Here is a 21,430-nt window from a genome sequence, read left to right on the forward strand (position 1 = left end):
AACCTGGAAACGAACTGGGATCCTCTGTCTGACACAATATTCTCAGGGATGCCGTGCAAACGAACCACGTTCTGGAAAAACACAGGAACCAGATCGGAAGAGGAAGGCAGCTTAGGCAAAGGAACCAAATGGACCATCTTTGAGAAGCGATCACATATCACCCAGATAACGGACATGCCCTGAGATAGCGGAAGATCAGAAATGAAATCCATGGAGATATGTGTCCAAGGTCTCTTCGGGACAGGCAAGGGCAAGAGCAAACCGCTGGCACGAGAACAGCAAGGCTTAGCTCGAGCACAAGTCCCACAGGACTGCACAAATGACCGCACATCCCTTGACAAGGAAGGCCACCAAAAGGACCTGGCCACCAGATCTCTGGTGCCAAAAATTCCCGGGTGACCTGCCAACACCGAGGAATGAACCTCGGAAATGACTCTGCTGGTCCACTTATCCGGGACAAACAGTCTGTCAGGTGGACAAGACTCAGGCCTATCAGCCTGAAATCTCTGCAACACACGTCGCAGATCCGGAGAAATAGCTGACAAGATAACTCCATCTTTAAGAATACCAACAGGATCAGCGACTCCAGGAGCATCAGGCACAAAGCTCCTAGAAAGAGCATCGGCCTTCACATTCTTTGAACCTGGTAAATACGAGACAACAAAATCAAAGCGGGAGAAAAACAATGACCAGCGGGCCTGTCTCGGATTAAGGCGTTTAGCAGACTCGAGATACATCAGATTTTTGTGATCAGTCAAGACCACCACACGATGCTTAGCACCCTCGAGCCAATGACGCCACTCCTCAAATGCCCATTTCATGGCCAACAACTCCCGATTGCCCACATCATAATTTCGCTCGGCAGGCGAAAACTTCCTAGAGAAAAAGGCACAAGGTTTCATAACAGAGCAACCAGGGCCTCTCTGCGACAAAACGGCCCCTGCTCCAATCTCTGAAGCATCCACCTCAACCTGAAAGGGAAGTGAGACATCGGGCTGGCACAAAACAGGCGCCGAAGTAAACCGGCGTTTCAACTCCTGGAAAGCCTCCACGGCAGCAGGAGCCCAGTTAGCTACATCGGAGCCCTTCTTGGTCATATCCGTCAAAGGTTTCACAACGCTAGAAAACTTAGCGATAAAACGACGGTAGAAGTTAGCGAAACCCAAGAACTTCTGAAGACTCTTAACTGACGAGGGCTGAGTCCAATCAAGAATAGCTCGGACCTTGACTGGGTCCATCTCCACAGCAGAAGGGGAAAAAATGAACCCCAAAAAGGGAACCTTCTGTACACCAAAGAGACACTTTGAGCCCTTGACAAACAAAGAATTTTCACGCAAAATTTTAAAGACCAACCTGACCTGCTCCACATGCGAATCCCAATTATCAGAAAAAACCAAAATATCATCCAGATAAACAATCAAAAACTTATCCAGATACTTCCGGAAAATGTCATGCATAAAGGACTGAAAAACTGAAGGCGCATTGGAGAGCCCAAAAGGCATCACCAAGTACTCAAAATGACCTTCGGGCGTATTGAATGCGGTTTTCCATTCATCACCTTGCTTAATGCGCACAAGGTTGTACGCACCACGAAGGTCTATCTTGGTGAACCACTTGGCACCTTTAATCCGGGCAAACAAGTCAGACAACAGCGGTAAAGGATACTGAAATTTGACAGTGATCTTATTTAAAAGCCGATAATCAATACAAGGTCTCAAAGATCCGTCCTTTTTTGCCACAAAAAAGAATCCCGCACCAAGAGGGGAAGAAGACGGACGAATATGTCCTTTCTCCAGAGACTCCTTGATATATGAACGCATAGCGGTATGTTCAGGTACCGACAGATTAAACAGTCTTCCCTTAGGAAATTTACTGCCTGGGATCAAATCTATAGCACAGTCACAGTCCCTATGAGGAGGCAGTGCACTGGACTCAGACTCACTGAAGACATCCTGATAATCAGACAAATACTCCGGAACTTCCGAAGGCGTAGAAGAAGCAATAGACACAGGCAGGGAATCCCCATGAATACCCCGACAGCCCCAACTTGAGACTGACATAGCCTTCCAGTCCAGGACTGGATTATGGGTCTGTAACCATGGCAGCCCTAAAACAACCAAATCATGCATTTTATGTAAAACCAGGAAACGTATCACCTCGCGGTGTTCAGGAGTCATGCACATGGTAACCTGTGTCCAATACTGCGGTTTATTTGCTGCCAATGGCGTAGCATCAATACCCCTAAGAGGAATAGGATTTTCTAATGGTTCAAGAGTAAAACCACAGTGCTTAGCAAATGACAGATCCATAAGACTCAGGGCAGCACCTGAATCTACAAACGCCATGACAGGATAAGACGACAGTGAGCAAATCAAAGTTACAGACAGAATAAATTTAGGTTGCAAATTACCAACGGTGACAGGACTAACAACCTTAGCTATACGTTTAGAGCATGCTGAGATAACATGTGTAGAATCACCACAGTAGTAGCACAAGCCATTCCGGCGTCTATGAATTTTCCGCTCATTTCTAGTCAGGATTCTATCACATTGCATTAAATCAGGTGTCTGTTCAGACAACACCATGAGGGAATTTGCGGTTTTTCTATCACATTGCACCGAATTAGGTGTCTGTTCAGACAACACCATGAGGGAATTTGCGGTTTTGCGCTCCCGCAACCGCCGGTCAATTTGAATAGCCAGTGCCATAGTATCATTCAGACCTGTGGGAATGGGAAAACCCACCATAACATTCTTAATGGCTTCAGAAAGGCCATTTCTAAAATTAGCGGCCAGTGCACACTCGTTCCAATGTGTCAGCACGGACCATTTCCGAAATTTTTGGCAATACACTTCAGCCTCGTCCTGCCCCTGAGACATAGCCAGCAAGGCCTTTTCTGCCTGAATCTCAAGATTGGGTTCCTCATAAAGTAAACCGAGCGCCAGAAAAAACGCATCAATATCAGCCAATGCCGGATCTCCTGGCGCCAGCGAAAAAGCCCAATCCTGAGGGTCGCCCCGTAAGAACGAAATAACAATTTTTACTTGCTGAGCAGAGTCTCCAGATGAACAGGGTCTCAGGGACAAAAACAATTTACAATTATTCATGAAATTCCTAAACTTAAACCTGTCTCCGGAAAACAGTTCAGGAATCGGTATTTTAGGTTCTGACCTAGGATTTCTGATAACATAGTCTTGTATGCCCTGCACACGAGTAGCCAGCTGGTCCACACTTGTAATCAAGGTCTGGACATTCATGTCTGCAGCAAGCATAGCCACTCTGAGGTAAAGGGGAAGAAGAAAAAAAAAAAAAAAAAAAACTCAGAATCTTCTTTCTTATAATCCCTCTTCTGCAATGCATTAAACCTTTAATACTGGCCTGGCAAACTGTTATGACCCCAATGGCGAGGGTCTCAGAGGTACGTGGAAGTCTGCAGAATACAAAAATCCAGCTCATAGGGCAGTGGTAACTGGGTTGACCATATATCTACTCCTAACGCCAACACTAGAAGTAGCCGGGGATCATTCCTACGTTGATTCTAGATGACACGCTCCAGCCGGAGAATCTAGCTACCCCTAGTAGAGGAAAACAAAAGACCTTTCTTGCCTCCAGAGAAGGGGACCCCAAAGCTGGATAGAAGCCCCCCACAAATAATAACGGTGAGGTAAGAGGAAATGACAAACACAGAAATGAACCAGGTTTAGCACAGAGAGGCCCGCTTACTGATAGCAGAATAAAGAAAGGTAACTTATATGGTCAACAAAAACCCTATCAAAATCCACACTGGAAATTCAAGAACCCCCGAACCGTCTAACGGTCCGGGGGGAGAACACCAGCCCCCTAGAGCTTCCAGCAAAGGTCAGGATACAGATTTGGAACAAGCTGGACAAAAATACAAAACCAAAACAAATAGCAAAAAGCAAAAGGCAGACTTAGCTGATATAACTGGAACCAGGATCAGTAGACAAGAGCACAGCAGACTAGCTCTGATAACTACGTTGCCAGGCATTGAACTGAAGGTCCAGGGAGCTTATATAGCAACACCCCTAACTAACGACCCAGGTGCGGATAAAAGGAATGACAGAAAAAACCAGAGTCAAAAAACTAGTAACCACTAGAGGGAGCAAAAAGCAAATTCACAACAGACATGGCATTTTTACATTATCGTGATAGAGGTGATGATGGCATAATTAGCATCACCATCCCGCTACGCTGCATTCTGAAAAGCTCTCTGCTCACAATGAAAGAGGATGCATTGCAGGCAGAGTACGAGGACATGGAGCAAGGAACCATGCAGGGTGATTACACACAGCCCAGCCTCATGTCATCTCAACGTGGATTGGTTGACAATGAGGGAGTGGGGGAGGAAGAGCAGGAGCTACTTTCATGCGGTATAGATGTGTTACAAGCACAACCGTCATACCATCCATTGAGCGTTGATGGCCTGAGGACAGGGAGGAGGAGGAGGAAGAGGACACCTTGGTCACTCATCCTGTTGTTGAGGACACAGAAAACTTTCCTGTTACCAGTCTGGCACGCATGGCTGACTTTGTGTTGCGCTGCCTTTCCCATGACCCTCGTATTGAAAAATTTTTGGGTGACAGTCATTACTGGGTAGTGACACTTTTAGACCCACACTACAAGGAGAACTTTCAATATCTTGTTCCAGAGGCAGACAGGTGTACTAAAATGGTGCAGTAACAGAGGGCCATTGTTGCAGAATTATTAAAAAATTCCCATCTGAAAACGCTGGTGGCAGACATCACAGTGCATTGGATAACCAAGGAGTACAGGTGAGAGAGACAGAACTCCAATCCAGCAGTGGCAGGGCAACACTAGCAAAGTTCTGGGACAGTTTTCTCAGACCCTCTGATCGCCCTGGCCCAGAGGCATGGGGTAATGTCACAAGGAATGGAATGTTTGGGAAGATGGAGAAGGAGTACCTTGCTTACTGCACCAATGTTCTCTGTGATTCCTCTGTGCCTTTTAATTATGGGGTATCCAAGCTGGACACGAGGCATCAACTGGCTTTCTATGCTTTGGAGGTCCTGGCCTGCCCTGCCGCTAGCTTTTTGTCAGAGCAGGTTTTTATTGCCACTGGTGAAATTATAACAGAAAAGCGCATTCACCTGTCAAATGAAAATGCAGACAGGCTGAATCTTATAAAAATGAGCAAGGGCTGGATTTGGCAAGACTTCTCTACACTAACAAATGAAAGCAAAAAATAACCTACAATACAGTAGCTTTTTGGAAGGTGTATTCCCATGCACCTCTTCACACCCACAACTGAGTATACGCTTCTTGATTTTGGCTATTTTGTGTCCTCCCCCTCCTTCTCCTCATCCTCTTCATCCACCACTACTAGAACGCCAGGTTGAATGTGTTCTGTGATGCCAGTCTATTTTTTTTCAAGGGGGTCTATGAGGCCCGTAAAAAATTTTTTAGAAATGTATAGCCAGTCTATTTTTTTTCAAGGGGTCTATGAGGCCCGTAAAAAGTTTTTTTAAAAATGTAACCCTCAAGGGAAAATGTGTGTCAGCCCAATCACTTAGTGTATGGGCATTCCAAGTATAGGTGAAGCGCTTCTTTGTAATGTGAATTTTTTTATGAGACCCTCCTCCACATTTCTTCCAAGGGGGATTATGGTGCGTGCAATTTACATCCAGGCCTTGCATTCACTTTATGTACAAAATTTATGGTAATAAAAAATAATAATAATAATAATGGAACTTTTGTTTCATGTGGCCATCCAGTATGTGGTTTCAAAGGTTTATTGGAGTGTGTGTAATATTGGTGCAGGGCAGGCCTTACATTCAGTGCATAAGCAAACAGTATGGGAGACACACTTTCTTCTAATGGGAACAATTTTGACCTGAGGCCCTCAAGTACATCTGCTGAAACAGTTATTGGGGCGCATGTAACATTGGGGCAGGCCAGGCTTTGCATTCAATGCAACATTTATTCAGGAGGCCCCCCTGTACATCTCGCAAAAGGGGTACTGAGGTAAGTCTTAATTTTTGGCAGCCCAGCCACTCACTGCATATGCAATAACAGTATAGGAGACCCACTGTTTAATGGCCCTTTAAGAAGATTAATGCCGCCTGATACCTCTCTACAAATAGGCTTTGTGACTTTAAGAGTCCCTCCTCCATAAATGAAATAAGATATAACTGCTTATGTGACACACAGCACATGGCCAGCTGGGGCTGTTAAATGTTACAATGACATTTCCCAGTGAATGCATTTGCATTGGTTTAAAGCAATGCTAAAGTTGAAAAACGCATAAAAAGTACTGCATGTGAACAAAGGCCAAGTGGAGGAGGAACATTTTTGTTTGGGGTTAATTATTTTGCCTTATATACAAGTCATTACCCTGGAAAGGATGTACCTTAACATATTTCCAAGCAAAATCCATTTTGGTTTCGTTTTTGTATGTTTTTTGGTGCACCTGTGAAATTGGCGTGAAACTCTGACATTGTTTACAGCTGTGACCTTGGAGGCAGAAATGCTTCCAAGGACATTTGCCATGATGTTCCTGTGTCATTTGAGCAGTGTTTCCATCATTTTCAGACATTTTTAGACCTTAAAAAGGACTCCTGGGGGGGATTGAGGTAAAAATGCTCGAGTCTCATATAGACTTATATTGGGCTCGTTGTTCTGTCCGAGTACCCGAGTATGACAAATTGTTCGACCCAAGCCACAAGCACCGTAGCATTTTAGTGCTTGCTCCTCAATAATGGAGATACTACGGGTAACAGAAAATGGTGGAAATTTTTTTTTTTACAAATTTTGATTTTTTTTTTCACCACTTAAATAAAAATGAACCTATACATGTTTGGTGTCTATGAACTCATAATGACCTGGAACCTGGAGAAACATAATGGCAGGTCAGTTGTAGCATTTAATAAACATGGTAAAAAGAAAAAAAACTGTGGGATTGCACGTTTTTGCAATTTTTCCGCACTTGGATTTTTTTCCCCGTTTTCTAGTACACGATTTGCTAAAACCAATGGTGCAGTTCAAAAGAACGACCTGTCCCACAAAACAGGCCCTCAACATGGCCATTTTTGACCAAGAACTAAAAAAGTTATGGCTCTGGGAAGGAAAGCAAAAGCTGAAAAAGCCAAAGCAAAAATACCTCTTCATTAAGGGGTTAAAGGGAAGCTAGCATCAGAAAATGAACTATTAAAAAATCAGGTTTAAAATCAGGTTTTTGTGTTACATGTATTTTTTTACATTTGGCAATGTGTTTGTTTTATATTTAGATTTTTATTAAAAAAACAAAACTAGTAATCTTGCAGTCTTCACACTGGCCACTGAGTCTATTTTTGACTCATACTTCTTGTTCTTTAAAGGGAACCTGTCAGAAGGACTGTGCACAGTAACAGGGCCAGCTCCAGGTTTTTGAGGGCCCCGGGCGAAAGAGTCTCAGTGGGCCCCCCCCTTTAACACATACCCCGATTTATGATGCACAGATACGGCAGAGAAATGTATAGTACAATGCCAGATTTCACTTCTTACATGACTGACAGCTATTGTAAATTCTGCAGTGTATATATACAGGACAGGATGAGTGGTACTGTGCAGTGTATATATACAGGAGGAGTGGTAATGTGCAGTGTATATATACAGGAGAGGAGGAGTGGTACTGTACAGTGTATATATACAGGAGAGGAGGAGTGGTACTGTGCAGTGTATATACAGGACAGGAGGAGTGGTACTGTGCAGAGTATATATACGGGGGAGAGGTGCTGTGCAGTGTATTTATACAGGAGAGGTGCTGTGCAGTGTATATATACAGGAGGAAAGGTGCTGTGCAGTGTATATATAAAGGAGAGGTGCTGTGCAGTGTATATATACAGGAGGAGTGGTACTGTACAGTGTATATACAGTACTTCAGCATCTCAGCTGCAACCTGCAGCCGCCCAGCTCACCCAGAACCCCAGAATACAGGGATACCATTGCACTCAGAGTCACTCAGGTGCCGGTAGGAGTTCCTCCGGAATCTGCCTGATAAGTTCAGCACGCAGGAGCCGCTCGCTCTGTATTGCCGTGTGTACATGAATGTGTCTTATGTCTCATGGGGTTCAGTTATGTGCTACTCTATTATGGGGGTGCTACTCTATTATGGGGGCACTGGGGTACACAGGACGGCTGCAGAGCAGGGCACACAGGCAGGGTGAGGGTACAGGATGGATGCAGAGCAGGGCACACAGGCAGGGTGGGGGTACACAGGACGGCTTCGGAGCAGGGCACACAGGCAGAGTGGGGTACACAGGATGGCTGCAGAGCGGGGCACACAGGCAGGGTGGGGGTACACAGGATGGCTGCGGAGCGGGGCACACAGGCAGAGTGGGGTACACAGGACGGCTGCGGAGCCTGGCAGGCACACAGGCAGGGTGGGGGTACACAGGACGGCTGCAGAGCCTGGCATGCACACAGGCAGGGTGGGGATACACAGGATGGCTGCAGAGCCTGGCAGGCACACAGGCAGGGTGGGGGCACACAGGACGGCTGCGGAGGGCTGCGGAGCGGGGCACACATGCACTCACTGTAGCCAGCCAGGGGCGGAGAGCAGGCTGCATGCACTCACTGTAGCCAGCCAGGGGCGGAGAGCAGAGCAGGAGAACATGCTCTCTCCGCCCGCAGTCACGGCTGGCTACGTTCTCTTAACCCCTATGTGCCTGCCTGCCTGAGTGACGAGTGAGAAGATGCTTGTGCCATGCATCTATCACAGCGTGAGTGGGCCCCCCTGTGTCGCCAGGGCCCCGGCACTTGCCCGGGTGTGCCGGGTGCTGACGCCGGCCCTGCACAGTAACCTACATGCAGTGTCAGGTCGGCGCCAACTGATTAGGGCTCATTCCCACTTGTGATGAAATCGAACAAATGCAATCCGAAAAAATATCGTATTGCATTCAGACCAATGTTATTCTATGATTGTGTGTTCATCTGCATTTTTTTGAAGCACGGATTGGATCATGATTGACCTGGAAAAAATTTGCAGCATGCTGCGATTGTAATCGGAAATCGGATCGCATCCCGCAATAGAAGTCAATGAGTGAGAGAAAAAAAATCACACGGCACTCGGAACAAGAGTGCTGTCCAATTTTTACACACCGTTCACATTTGAAAAGCCGGCAATTCATATGCCAGGTACAGTAAAACTACATTGACAGGTTACAATGGAATAGATAGAATAGATGTACAGTATATACATAGAATACATAGATATATAGATGTCAGTGACACACACATATATTTCATCGGTGGTGTACTGTAAAATCACAGAGGAACAGGTTAAAATAGAATAGATATACAGTTGTGCTCAAAAGTTTACATACACCAGCAGAATTTTTGCTTTCTTGGCCTTTTTTTCAGAGAATATGAATGATAACACCAAAACTTTTTCTCCGCTCATGGTTAGTGGTTGGGTGAAGCCATTTATTATAAAACTACTGTGTTTTTTGGGGGGTGGCATATATGTACATTTATTCTAAGTACATTTTTCAAAGTACCTTGCAGTTACTCATGGCAGTTAGACAGTGCAGGAGAGAGGTAAGACACTTAAACAAACCTATTCCCAGTACATTTGGATTGCAACAAATATTCACCATATGCATATCCTGGCTGCTGCATTAACTCTTTATACTCCATCCATATCAGCCCGTCAGTCCTCTTTTGTCCTATCTATAGCACTCACACTCTTTTCATTTTCACATTGCTAATTTGCACAGATCCTTTCAGTCCCAGCATCCAACACAAGAGAAACTCTCACAAATCACTAAACCATCTGTTAGCTCTTTCTTTCCTCCTTCTGCCAGGCATACTAGATATCTCTCCCAACCCCGGCCTCTCATATTATAGTAAGTCAAACCCCTCCATTGCCACACTCAGAAATTAATATTCCCTGCATGCCTTCTGTTTTGTTTAATTGTGCCCTTTGGAATTCTCGCTCAGTGTCTAATAAACTCTCCTTCATCCATGACTTCTTCCTTTCTGATTCTCTTAACCTTCTGGCTTTTACTGAAACCTGGATCCAGAAGTCAGGCACCACCACTGCTGCTGCTCTATCCTATGGTGGACTACATTTCTCTCATACCCCAAGATCGGACAACAGTGCAGGTGGAGGTGTTGGCCTGCTCCTATCACCCAAATGTACATTTCAGGTTATCCCTCAAGTACCCTTCTTTTGAGGTCCATGCTGTCAGACTCTACATCCCTTCTCCATACGAGTGGCAGTGGTGTATCATTTTCTGGGAGCCTCCCATAAGTTCCTGGATCACTTTACCACCTGACTCCCACATTTTCTTTTGTGTGACATCCCCACCCTCATCATGGGAGACTTCAACATCCCCATTGCTTTCCCCCTCTCCCCAACTGCTACTCACCTTTTATCTCTAACCTTCTCTTTCAGCCTTTCGCAGCTTACTAACTTTAATGCATGAAGACAGAAAATCCCTTGACTTGGTCTTCTCCTGGCTTTTCTCAGTGTATGATTTTACAAACTCCCCTATCTCTCTCTCTGACCACAAACTTCTTTCATTCTCTATCAAAAACTGCCATTCCACTCAGGTCACCCCCACATTCCACACTTATTGAAACATACAGGCCATTAACACACACAAACTTATGAAGAACTTGTAGTCATCATTGGCCCTTATCTACTCCCTCTCATGTCATGATTCTGCACTGAAGCATTATAATGAAACACTGCAAAATGCCCTGGATGAAACTTCACCTCCTATACATAGAAGAACTCGTCACAGAAGGCGACAACCCTGGCACACACTGCGAACACGTTTCCTGCATCGGTGCTCCAGGTGAGCCGAACATCTGTGAAATCCAATCTTTCTGAAGATTTTATCCATTATAAGTTTATGCTTAAATATACAACACTGCCCTTCACCTCTCAAAACAAAACTATTTCAACACCTTAATCACATCATTATCCAATAATCCTAAACGTCTCTTTGACACTTTTCATCCCCTACTCAACCCAAATTGCCCTCAGTAAAGTCTCTAATGATCTACAAACAGCTAAATCTAATGGTCAATACTCCATGCTAATTCTCCTGGATCTCTCTGCAAGATTCAACACTATGGATCATCAGCTCCTTCTCACTATGCTCTGCTCCATTGACCTCATGGACACCGTTCTCTCCTGCTTCTCCTGCTAGCTCTCTGATGGCTCCTTCACTGTATGTTTTGAATGCTCCTTCTCTCATCTTCCTCTTACTGTTGGGGTTCCTCAAGGATCAGTCCTGGACCCCCTCCTCTTCTCTTTGTATACTGCCCCTATTGGACAAACAATCAGTCATCAAGCCTGCCTTTTTAGAAAACACTAGTGATTGTCTTACTGCTGTCTTCAACATCATGTCCTCCTTCCATCTGAAACAGAACCTGCCAAAAAGTGAACTCCTTGTGTTTCCTTCCTCTACTAACCTGCCTGTGCCCGACATTGCCATTTCTGTGTGTGGTTCTACCATTACTCCCCAACAACTTGCTCGCTGTCTTGGGGTCATACTTGATTCTGAGCTTTCATTCACCCCCCACATCCGATCACTGGCTCACTCTTATTATCTGCACCTCAAAAACATTTCTACAATTCAACCCTTTCTTACTTTCAACTCTGCAAAAACTCTTACTGTTTCTCTTATTCATTCTCGTCTAGACTATTGTAACTCTCTACTAATCAGTCTCCCTCTTACCAAACTCTCCCCTCTCCAATCTGTCTTGAATGCTGCAGCAAGGATCATATTCCTCATCAACCGTTACACTGATGCCTCTACCTTGTGTTAGTCATTACACTGGTTACACATCCACTCCAGAATTCAGCATAAACTTATTACCCTCACCCACAAAGCAGTTCATGGCTCAGCACCACCCTACATCTCCTCCCTCGTCACGGTCAACCACCCTACTTGTGCCCTCTGTTCTGCTAATGACCTGAGGTTAATATCCTCAAAAATCAGAACTTCCCACTCTGGTCTCCAAGACTTTTCATGTGCTGCGCCAATTTTTTGGAATGCACTACCCAGGTTAATTCGAATCCCCAATACCAAAAGTTTTAGGCGTGCACTTAAAACGCATTTTTTCAGACTGGCCTACCACCTCAACATATTAATCTAACTATCTGTAGCAATCCTGCCAGCATCACTGCATGGCCTCCCATCCCCCACCTGCCTTACACATTTACTTACTCTCTGCTCTGGGCCATGCTGTGTGCTTCATGCCTCTTTACTGCTCTGTGCATGCTTCCAGGCTGTGTGCATAGGGGGCGGCGTCGGCAACTCCTGATTCTTATTGAGACTGTGTGCACCTTCTTAAGGTGTCCGCTGCTAATTGCCATGAGGCCTCATGTACTTCCCATTGGAGGAAGTCTGTGCAACTTACTTCCTCAGTCAGTGTGTCCCTGCTGAGGTGCCAGTTCCCTTCTATGTTACTTCCATGTCTGCCACCCAGTGGGGCGTCGTACCCTAGTTTGTATCTTTGTTCTGCGACTACTATGTTTCTTCCTCCCTGAGTGCTGCATACTCAGGCTTGTGTCTGGGTTTAGTATTTCTTTCCGTGTCCTTCTTTGTCTGTATTGTGTCTTATTCTGGTATCCCAGATCTTGTCCCTGTCCTTAATCTTCTCTTAACTCAGTCCTAATCTATACTTGTTTGTGTCAGGTGCTTCCTTTCTCTGCTGTGCATACTCCTGTGGCTCTTCGCCTCTTTGCTCTGCTTACCACAACCTGTGGCTCTATGACCTTGTTCTGCTCTTTGCTCTTTACCCTCTAGCTTTGCTCTGCTCTCGGCTCCGCACTATGTGGCTTTGCTCTGCACTGCACTCTGTGGCTTTGCTCTGCTCCCGACTCTGCACTCTGTGGCTTTGCTCTGCTCCTGGCTCTGCAGCTCCACTCTGCTCTCTCTCTTCTCTCTCTCTGCAGCTCCACTCCTCGCGGTTCTGCCTTGCTCCGCTATTTACATCTCTGCTCTTGGCTCCGCCTCCTATGTTTCTGCTCTTAGCCCCGTCTCCTGTGGTTCTGCTTTGCATCCGCTCTTGCGGTCTTGCTCTACCTCTATTCTGCAACTGTCTGAACAGATCCCTACCTGTTCTCAAATACCCTCCTGTCTGAACAATTTCCTACCTGTTTCTACATACCTGCCTGTATACCGGTTCCTACTAGCCCTGCCAGTGTACCAGCCCTGTCTGCCTGTCCAGCCAGAGTGCCAGCCATGCCCGTCTGCCTACCAGTATCCCAGCTGTGCCCGCCTGTCTTCCAGAGCGCCAGCCGTGCCCACCTGCCTGCCAGTGTCTCAGCCGTACCCGTCCTCCTGCCAGTGTCACAGCCATGCCTGCCTGCCTGTGCTCTGTCCCTCAATGGGATCAGCAGCCACAGCCAGACACCACCCTGGAGTGGTACCTGGTAGATTCCTGCAGCACAAGCCTGACCTCACCATCAGAGGCTCCAGCGAACCCCAAGGAACTACTTAGTCACGCCCCTTCCAGGATAATCTGGTTTGTGGCACAATGGGGTCACACACCTGCACGCTCGCTCCAACCAGTCTGGGCGCGAGCATAACACTCTCCCTGTGTTGCCAATTCAAAATTTTTACCACAACCGGGTTCTTCGTATCATGTTCTCACATGTTTTAGACATTTAATAGCCCTCTGTGTCTGTATTGTTACATACTTAGGCTGATAACAGGTTCATGCAGCATTACATGAACACCCGATTTCTTACACCATGGCTGGTCCAAAGAATGAAAGCAATTGTTACTATCCACCTTTCGTGTCTCCCCTTTTTCCTTATAGATTGTAAGCTTGTGAGCAGGGCCCTCATTCCTCTTGGTATCTGTTTTGATCTATGTGTTTATTGTTATGCTGTAATGTCTATATGTCTATTGTCTGTACAAGTCCCTCTAAAATGCAACGTGCTGCGGAGTATGTTGGCACTATAGAAATAAAATTATTATTATTATTTTTAAATAAGCATCCCCAGATCAACACCTGATCGTCAAATGGTTAGACGGAGACCTGGAGAAGTGGACAAGCCACAGTGTCTTGCACCCACTGTGAAATTTAGTGGAGTATCGGTGATCATCTCGGGATGCTTCAGCAAGGCTGGAATTGGGCAGGTTGTTATTTGCGAAGGACTTATGAATCAAGCCGCATACAAGGTTATCCTGGAAAAACAGTTGATTCCTTCTGCTCAGGCAATGTTCCCCAACTCTGAGGACTGGTTTTTCCAGCAGGACAATGTGCAATGCCACACAACTAGGTCAATCAAGGTGTGGATGAAGAACCACCACATCAAATCCCTGTCATCTTCAGACCTGAACCCCACTGAAAACCTTTGGAATGTAACCAAGAGGAAGATGGATACTCACAAGCATCAAACAAAAAAGAACTGCTTACATTTTTGTGCCAGGAGTGGCATAAGGTCACCCAAAAGCAGTGTGAAAGACTGGTGGAAGGCATGCCAAGACGCATTAAAGCTGTGAATGAAAATCATGGTTATTCCACAAAATATTCTCTTCCTGAGTTAAAACATTAGTATTGTTGTTTCTAAATGATTATGAACTTGTTTTCTTTGCATTATTTGAGGTCTGCAAGTTTGACCATTTCTCATTTTCAGAAAATAAATACATAATTTATTGCTTGAAACTTCGGAGACATGTTGTCAGTAGTTTATAGAATAAAAGAACAATTTACATTTTACTCAAAAAAATACCTATAAAGAGAAAAATCAGACAAACTGAAAGTTTTGCAGTGGTCTCTTAATTTTTGCTAGAGCTGTAAATATAGATGTCAGTGGCAAATACAATTAGTACAGTGTATGTGCAAATTACTGCACATGTATTTAATTATTAAAAAAGATCATTTTTTTTCTGAAAAAAATGGTGTGGGCTCCTGCATAATTTTGTTAACCAGCAGAGGGAAAGCCAATGGCTAGTAGCAGATGTTTATAGCCTGGGAAGGGGGTAATACCCATGGAGCTTCCCAGGCTATTAATAGCAGCTCACATCTGTATAATTAGCCTTTACTGGCTATTAAAATGGGGGATCCTCCCTCAAAAAAAGACATGGGGTCCCCTATAATTGATAACCTGCAAAGGCTATGCAGACAGCTGCAGGCTGATATTAATAGCCTAGGAAGGGGCCATGGATACTGCCCCCCTGGCTAAAAACATCAGCTCTCAGTCGCCCCTGATAAGGCGCATCTCCAAGGTGTTCCAATTCTAACACTTAACCTCACTCTTCACACATGCCCTATACCGGTGGCAAGTGGGTAGATAGTTGAGGGGTTGATGTCACCTTTTGTATTGTCAGGTGACATCAAGCCCCAAGGTTACTAATGGAGAGGCGTCAATAAGATGGATCAAATATTAACCCGTTAGTCATATTGTATAAAAACACACACACACAGAAAAACATCATTTAATTGAAATAATGACATAGTCCTTTAGTAAATCTTAATTAACCAATACTTACAACCTCGCCCATTGCAACGATGCCATTTCCGTCTGCAAAAGAGTTAAAAAAATGAACAACAATATTCCTCACCTTTCCGCAGAGATGCTGCTATACCATTTGTCCCACGATGGGTCTAGCTCTGCTACATCTAGATGGCAGGCTGCATGATTGCATGATGCGACCATGCAGCCTGTCATCCAGCAGACACTGAGCACCGTGTGCTCATTGTCTCTCTGTGAACTTCTATTCCCTGTCTAAGGGCACTGTGAGAGTGAGAACGTTCTCCTGCTCACGGTGCCGTAAGACAGGGGCCGAGAGTTAACAGCCAATGAACTCATTTCACCTATGTGACATCAGTGCGTACGAAGTGGGAAACTTTCTCACAGCGCTCGTGCTGATGTCAGAAAGGTGAAGTGAGTTCACTGGCTGTGAAACCGCAGGATGACCTGTCTGACGGTACTGCCATCACATAAGTAATAGGAATTCACAGAGAGACACTGAGCATTCTGGAGGTGAAAAAAAAAATTCTCCTCCAAGACCTCCAAGATGGCGTCACCAGCACCTGCGCAGTAGCAGCTCTCGGCTATCTCCGAGCTGCTCCTGCACAGGTGCGGGGGAGGAGGAATTTTTTTCATTTCTAGTAACATGGCCTGCCAGAGCATGCACAGTAGCAGCTATAGGATCACAGCTATATACACTGATATATGCTACTGTGCAGGTGCGGCGGGCACCATTCTCCAATTGATTTTTTTTCTCCTAGCTGAATAACATGAAGAACAGGTATTGCTGGCACATGAAACATGTGATTATGCTGCAGAGCAGGCGCCACGGCTGGCACTTGCCTGCAGAAGTTTTTTTTTTAAGTATGTAAAGATATTCATTATGCAAACTAGGGGGCAGGTCACTATGGGATCAATGACCTGTCAGAATACCTATGAATTTATGAATATCTAATCAGTACAACACATAAAGACCATTCCCTCCAGGCCCAACCTGGGGCACGGGTATATCATTAACTAAAAACTTAAAATAAAGATTAGAGAACAACAAGATGGTTTTCATCAACCAAAGTATAATTTTAATGAGTATAACGGGGCCGACCTGACCTGTATGTGCACAATCCTGCTGACAGATTCACTTTAAGGAAGAGTTTTCAGCAGAATCCTTATTACCAAAGGAAAGATCGAAGGGATACACCTCATATATAGCTAGTAACACAGGGTTCAGTATTGGCAATAGCTGCTGACATAGCTGATCCTGCTTCCCCTCTTTTCATAATTACTTTTACACACACTCAATAGATGATTTTTGATTTATTATTCTTTGATTATTTAGCGCAGCACTTTACAGACATCATTATCACTGTCCCGTTTGGGGCTCACAATCTAATCTACCTATCATTATGTCTTTTGGGATATGGGAGGAGAACGGATACCTTGGAGGAAACCCACACAAACACAGGGAGAACATACAAATGATTTGATACAAAATATATCAACAGTCTGCTATTTGCTACTAATGTCCACATGAATTTTCTGATACAGCAGAACATAACTTTCCATATTTTTCGGACTATAAGATGCACTGGACCATAAGATGCACCTAAGTTTTAGAGGAGTAAAATAGAAAAAAATGTAAACAAAAAATATGGTCAATTCTGTACTAATATCCACCACCCTGGTGGTGTATATGTCTCCAATCTAGGTATACATGGCCCCCTCATCACCGTCCGGGTATATATTGTCTCCTAATCCCCAGTCTGGTATGCATGGCCCCTCATCCCTATCCTGGCATACAGGGCCAGGGAGCCATCCTCATCCTGGTATGCATGGCCCCCTCATCTCCATCTTGGTATATATTGTCCCCTCATCCCCATCCTGGTATGCATAGCCCCCTCATACCCATCCTGGTATGCATGGCACCCTCATCTCATCCTGGTATGCATGGCCCCATCATCCTCATCATGGTATGCATGGCCTCCTCATCTACATCCTGATATGCATGACCTCCTCCTCCCCATCCTTGTATGCATGGCCCCCTCATGCCCATCCTGAAAAGTATATACCATTCTACTTACCTTCCCTGTGCTCCCTAGCAGCATCCTGTTATGATGGCAGCATCTGTTTTATGCTTGGAAGCAGCACATGGCAGTGACATCATACTCTGCCTTTAAGCAGAGTACAGCTGCCAAAATACGTACTGCTCCCAAAGCCCAGGATTATGGGCATGTGGGGCAGTGAATATTCATTGATATGTAATAGCAGGTACAGTGTTAGTCGCAGCTGCCGGCTCCTGCAGCTGCCAGGTGATTACATGTGCCTGCTACTAAAGAGAATGAATATTCACTGGTCTCCACTACCACAGACGTGGAGAGCAGTGAATATTCATTCTCTTTAGTAGCGTTCACATGTGATCGCCAAGCCACTGCAGGAAGCTGGTGGCTTCTGCTACTGTGCCTGATATTAAAGATTAATGAATATTCACTGCTCCCCACACCCATGAGAGTGGAGAGCAGTAAATATTAATTCTCTGTAATAGTGGGCACAAGTGATTGCCCAGCAGCTGCAGGAGCCGGGGCTGCGGCTAGCACTGTGCCTGCAATTAAAGAGAAATTAATATTCATTGCTCACTACACCCATTGTCCATCTCACCTCTCAGATTCACTGCACAGAGGTGGGAGGGATTATGGGAATGGGGAACAGTGAATATTAATTTTCTTTAGCAGCGGGCACAGGCGTTAGCTGCATCAGCCGGCTCCCGCCTCTTGTGACGCACTTGTCTGCTGCTGACCCTCCCCCACCCCACCTAACTCCACCCCATCCACAGCAACATCTGGACTATAAGACCCCCCCCCATTTTCCTCCAAATTTTGGGAGGCAAAAAGTGCATCTTATAGTCCTAAAAAAAGGCAGATTTTAAGAAAACCCCGGAGGCCCATATGAAAATTGCCACTTTGCTAAATTTCTATTTTTATTTTAATACAGATTTTGATATGTTAAAAGAAAACTGTAAAAACTATTTACAAAATACTTTTAGCTAAAAAAAGATGGTATAAAAATTGTTCATTTTCTTATTATTGCTTCCCATTAAATCCATGTACTCAGTAGCTTTCCAAATATGAAGAAACATATATGTTACCCAAGTAAAAAAATATATAGCAAAATGTGTAACTTTTATTTCTTGCAGGTTCTACCTGGATGATAGAAATCTTAAATTTAATTAAACACAAAGGAGATGTTGTAAAAAGCAGCATTGTGCCTAGCTACAACAGATCACCATGGTATGAAGCAAGTGTATTTACAGAAATAATTAAAAAAATGGATTCTCCAAGAATATTATCTTCCCACCTACCACAGCACATTTTTGCAAAATCTTTTTTTGAATCGAAGGCAAAAGTAAGTAAAATATAATGCTTTATTTTGTAAAACCATGAGCCATGTGTAAGGATTATCCATATGTGATTAATAACGGGTACAAAGTGGGAGGGCAGGGAGGAGGTGTAAGGGACAGAAAGCATTACTACAACCCCTGGAATAAAATTATGGAATCATCGGCCTTGGAGGATGTTCATTCAGTTGTTTTATTTTGTAGAAAAAAACAGTTTACAGACATGGCACAAAACTAAAGTAATTTCAAAGGGCAACTTTCTAGCTTTAAGAAACACTAAAAGAAATTAAGAACAAAAAATGTGGTAGTCAGTAATGGTTACTTTTTTTAACCAAGCATAGGGGGAAAATTATGAAATCACTCAATTCTGAGAAAACAATTAGGGAACCACCCTGTAAATTTTCATTCCCAAAACTAACACCTGCATCAAATTAGATCTGCTCGTTAGTCTGTATCTAAAAAGTCATTTCTAAAAAGGAGTGATCACACCTTGGAGATCTGCTGCACCAAGTGGACTGACATGAATCAAGGCTCCAACACGAGCGATGTCAATTGAAACAAAGAAGAGGATTATAAAACTACTAGATGGTAGCCCGATTCTAACGCATTGGGTATTCTAGAATATGTATGTAGTTTATTTATGAAGATTTTAGAATATACGTTGAATACACAGGGTTCGTCTGACTGCGCCTGTCGCTGATTGTTCGCGGCCGGCCACGTAGTATATAGCACAGCCACGTAGTATATAGCACAGCCACGTACTATATAGCACAGCCATGTAGTATATAGCTCAGCCCACGGAGTATATAGCACAGCCCACGGAGTATATAGCACAGCCCATGGAGTATATAGCACAGCCACGTAGTATATAACACAGCCCACTGAGTATATAGCACAGCCACATAGTATATAGCACAGCCACATAGTATATAGCACAGCCCACGGAGTGTATAACAGCCCTCATAGCATATAAAACAGCCACGTAGTATATAACAGCCCAAACACGCAGTATATAACACAGGCCACATAGTGTATAATGAAGCCCACGTAGTGTATAACACAGCCCACGTAGTATATAGCACAGCCATGTAGTATATTGCACAGCCCACGTAGCATATTGTACAGCCCATGTAGTATATTGCACAGGCCACGTAGTATATTGCACAGCCCATGTAGTACATTGCACAGCCCACGTAGTACATTGCACAGCCCACGTAGTACATTGCACAGTCCACATAGAATATTGCACAGCCCACGTAGTATATATCACAGGCCACGTAGTATATTGAACAGCCCACGCAGTATGTAGCACAGCCCACGCAGTATATTGCACAGCCCACGCAGTGTATTGCACAGCCCACGCAGTATATTGCACAGTCCATGTTGTATATGGCACAGCCCATGCAGTATATCGCACAGCCCATGCAGTATATAGCACAGCCCACGCAGTATATTGCACAGCCCACACAGTAGATTGCACAGCCCATGCAGTATATTGCACAGCCCATGCAGTATATTGCACAGCCCACGCAGTATATCACACAGCCCACATAGTATATCGCACAGCCCACATAGTATATTGCACAGCCCACGTAGTGTATTGCACAGCCACGTAGTATATTGCACAGCCCACATAGGATATTGCACAGCCCACATAGTGTATTGCACAGCCACGTAGTATATTGCACAGCACACGTAGTATAATGCACAGCCCACGTAGTATATTTCCCAGCCCACATAGTATATTGCCCAGCCCACGTAGTATATTGCACAGCCACGTAGTATATTGCACAGCCCACGTAGTATATTGCACAGCCATGTAGCATATTGCACAGCCCATGTAGTACACAGAAATGTGGGTATCATATCACTGTTAAAAAAATAGTTAAAATGAAAAATAGTTATATACTCACCTTCCGTTGGTCCCCGGATCCAGGCGAAGCGGTTACCGATGCTCCTTGCGCACTCTGGTCTCAAGAGTGCATTGCGGTCTTGCGAGATGATGATGTAGTGGTCTCGCGAGACCGCTATGTCATCATCTCGCGAGATCGCAATGCATGGAGCGGTCACCGAAGCGTCACGAGGAGCGGGAAAGGCCTGTTTTGGATGCGGGGGCCGACGGACGGTGAGTATATAACGATGTTTTATTTTTTTTATTATTTTTAACATTAGATCTTGGATTTCCATGACAGACAGAGGTCGCGAGCAATGAATATCCATGACAGACAGACAGACAGAAGGACAGACACACAGACGGAAGCGACCCTTAGACAATTATATATTAGATTAAAAGAGGGTAAATCATCATGCAATGTTGCAAAATATGTTGGTTGTTCACAGTCAGCTGTGTCTAAAATCTGGATCAAATACAAACAAGATGGGAAGGTGGTTAAAGGCAAACATACTGATAGACCAAGGAAGACATCAAAGCGTCAAGACCGGAAACTTAAAGCAATATGTCTCCAAAACAGGAAATGCACAACAAAACAAATGAGGAACGAATGGGGGGAAACTGGAGTCAACGTCTGTGACCAAACTGTAAGAAACCGCCTAAAGAAAATGGGATTTACATACAGAAAAGC

At 44.6% G+C, this 21,430-nt stretch overlaps 1 protein-coding gene across 3 annotated transcripts in view; it reads left to right on the forward strand.

The window, feature by feature from the left end:
- The window catches only part of LOC143770137 (sulfotransferase 2B1-like), a 209,770-nt gene that overhangs the window by 71,973 nt on the left and 116,367 nt on the right, over positions 1-21,430 (forward strand). For all 3 annotated transcript variants that reach the window (XM_077259459.1, XM_077259461.1, XM_077259460.1), the window contains one exon: positions 18,648-18,856. In XM_077259459.1, the coding sequence (XP_077115574.1) occupies positions 18,648-18,856 (209 nt within the window). The remainder of the gene's footprint in view (positions 1-18,647; positions 18,857-21,430) is intronic.

This window comes from Ranitomeya variabilis, chromosome 4 (assembly GCF_051348905.1).
Source record: "Ranitomeya variabilis isolate aRanVar5 chromosome 4, aRanVar5.hap1, whole genome shotgun sequence".
NCBI lineage: Eukaryota > Metazoa > Chordata > Amphibia > Anura > Dendrobatidae > Ranitomeya > Ranitomeya variabilis.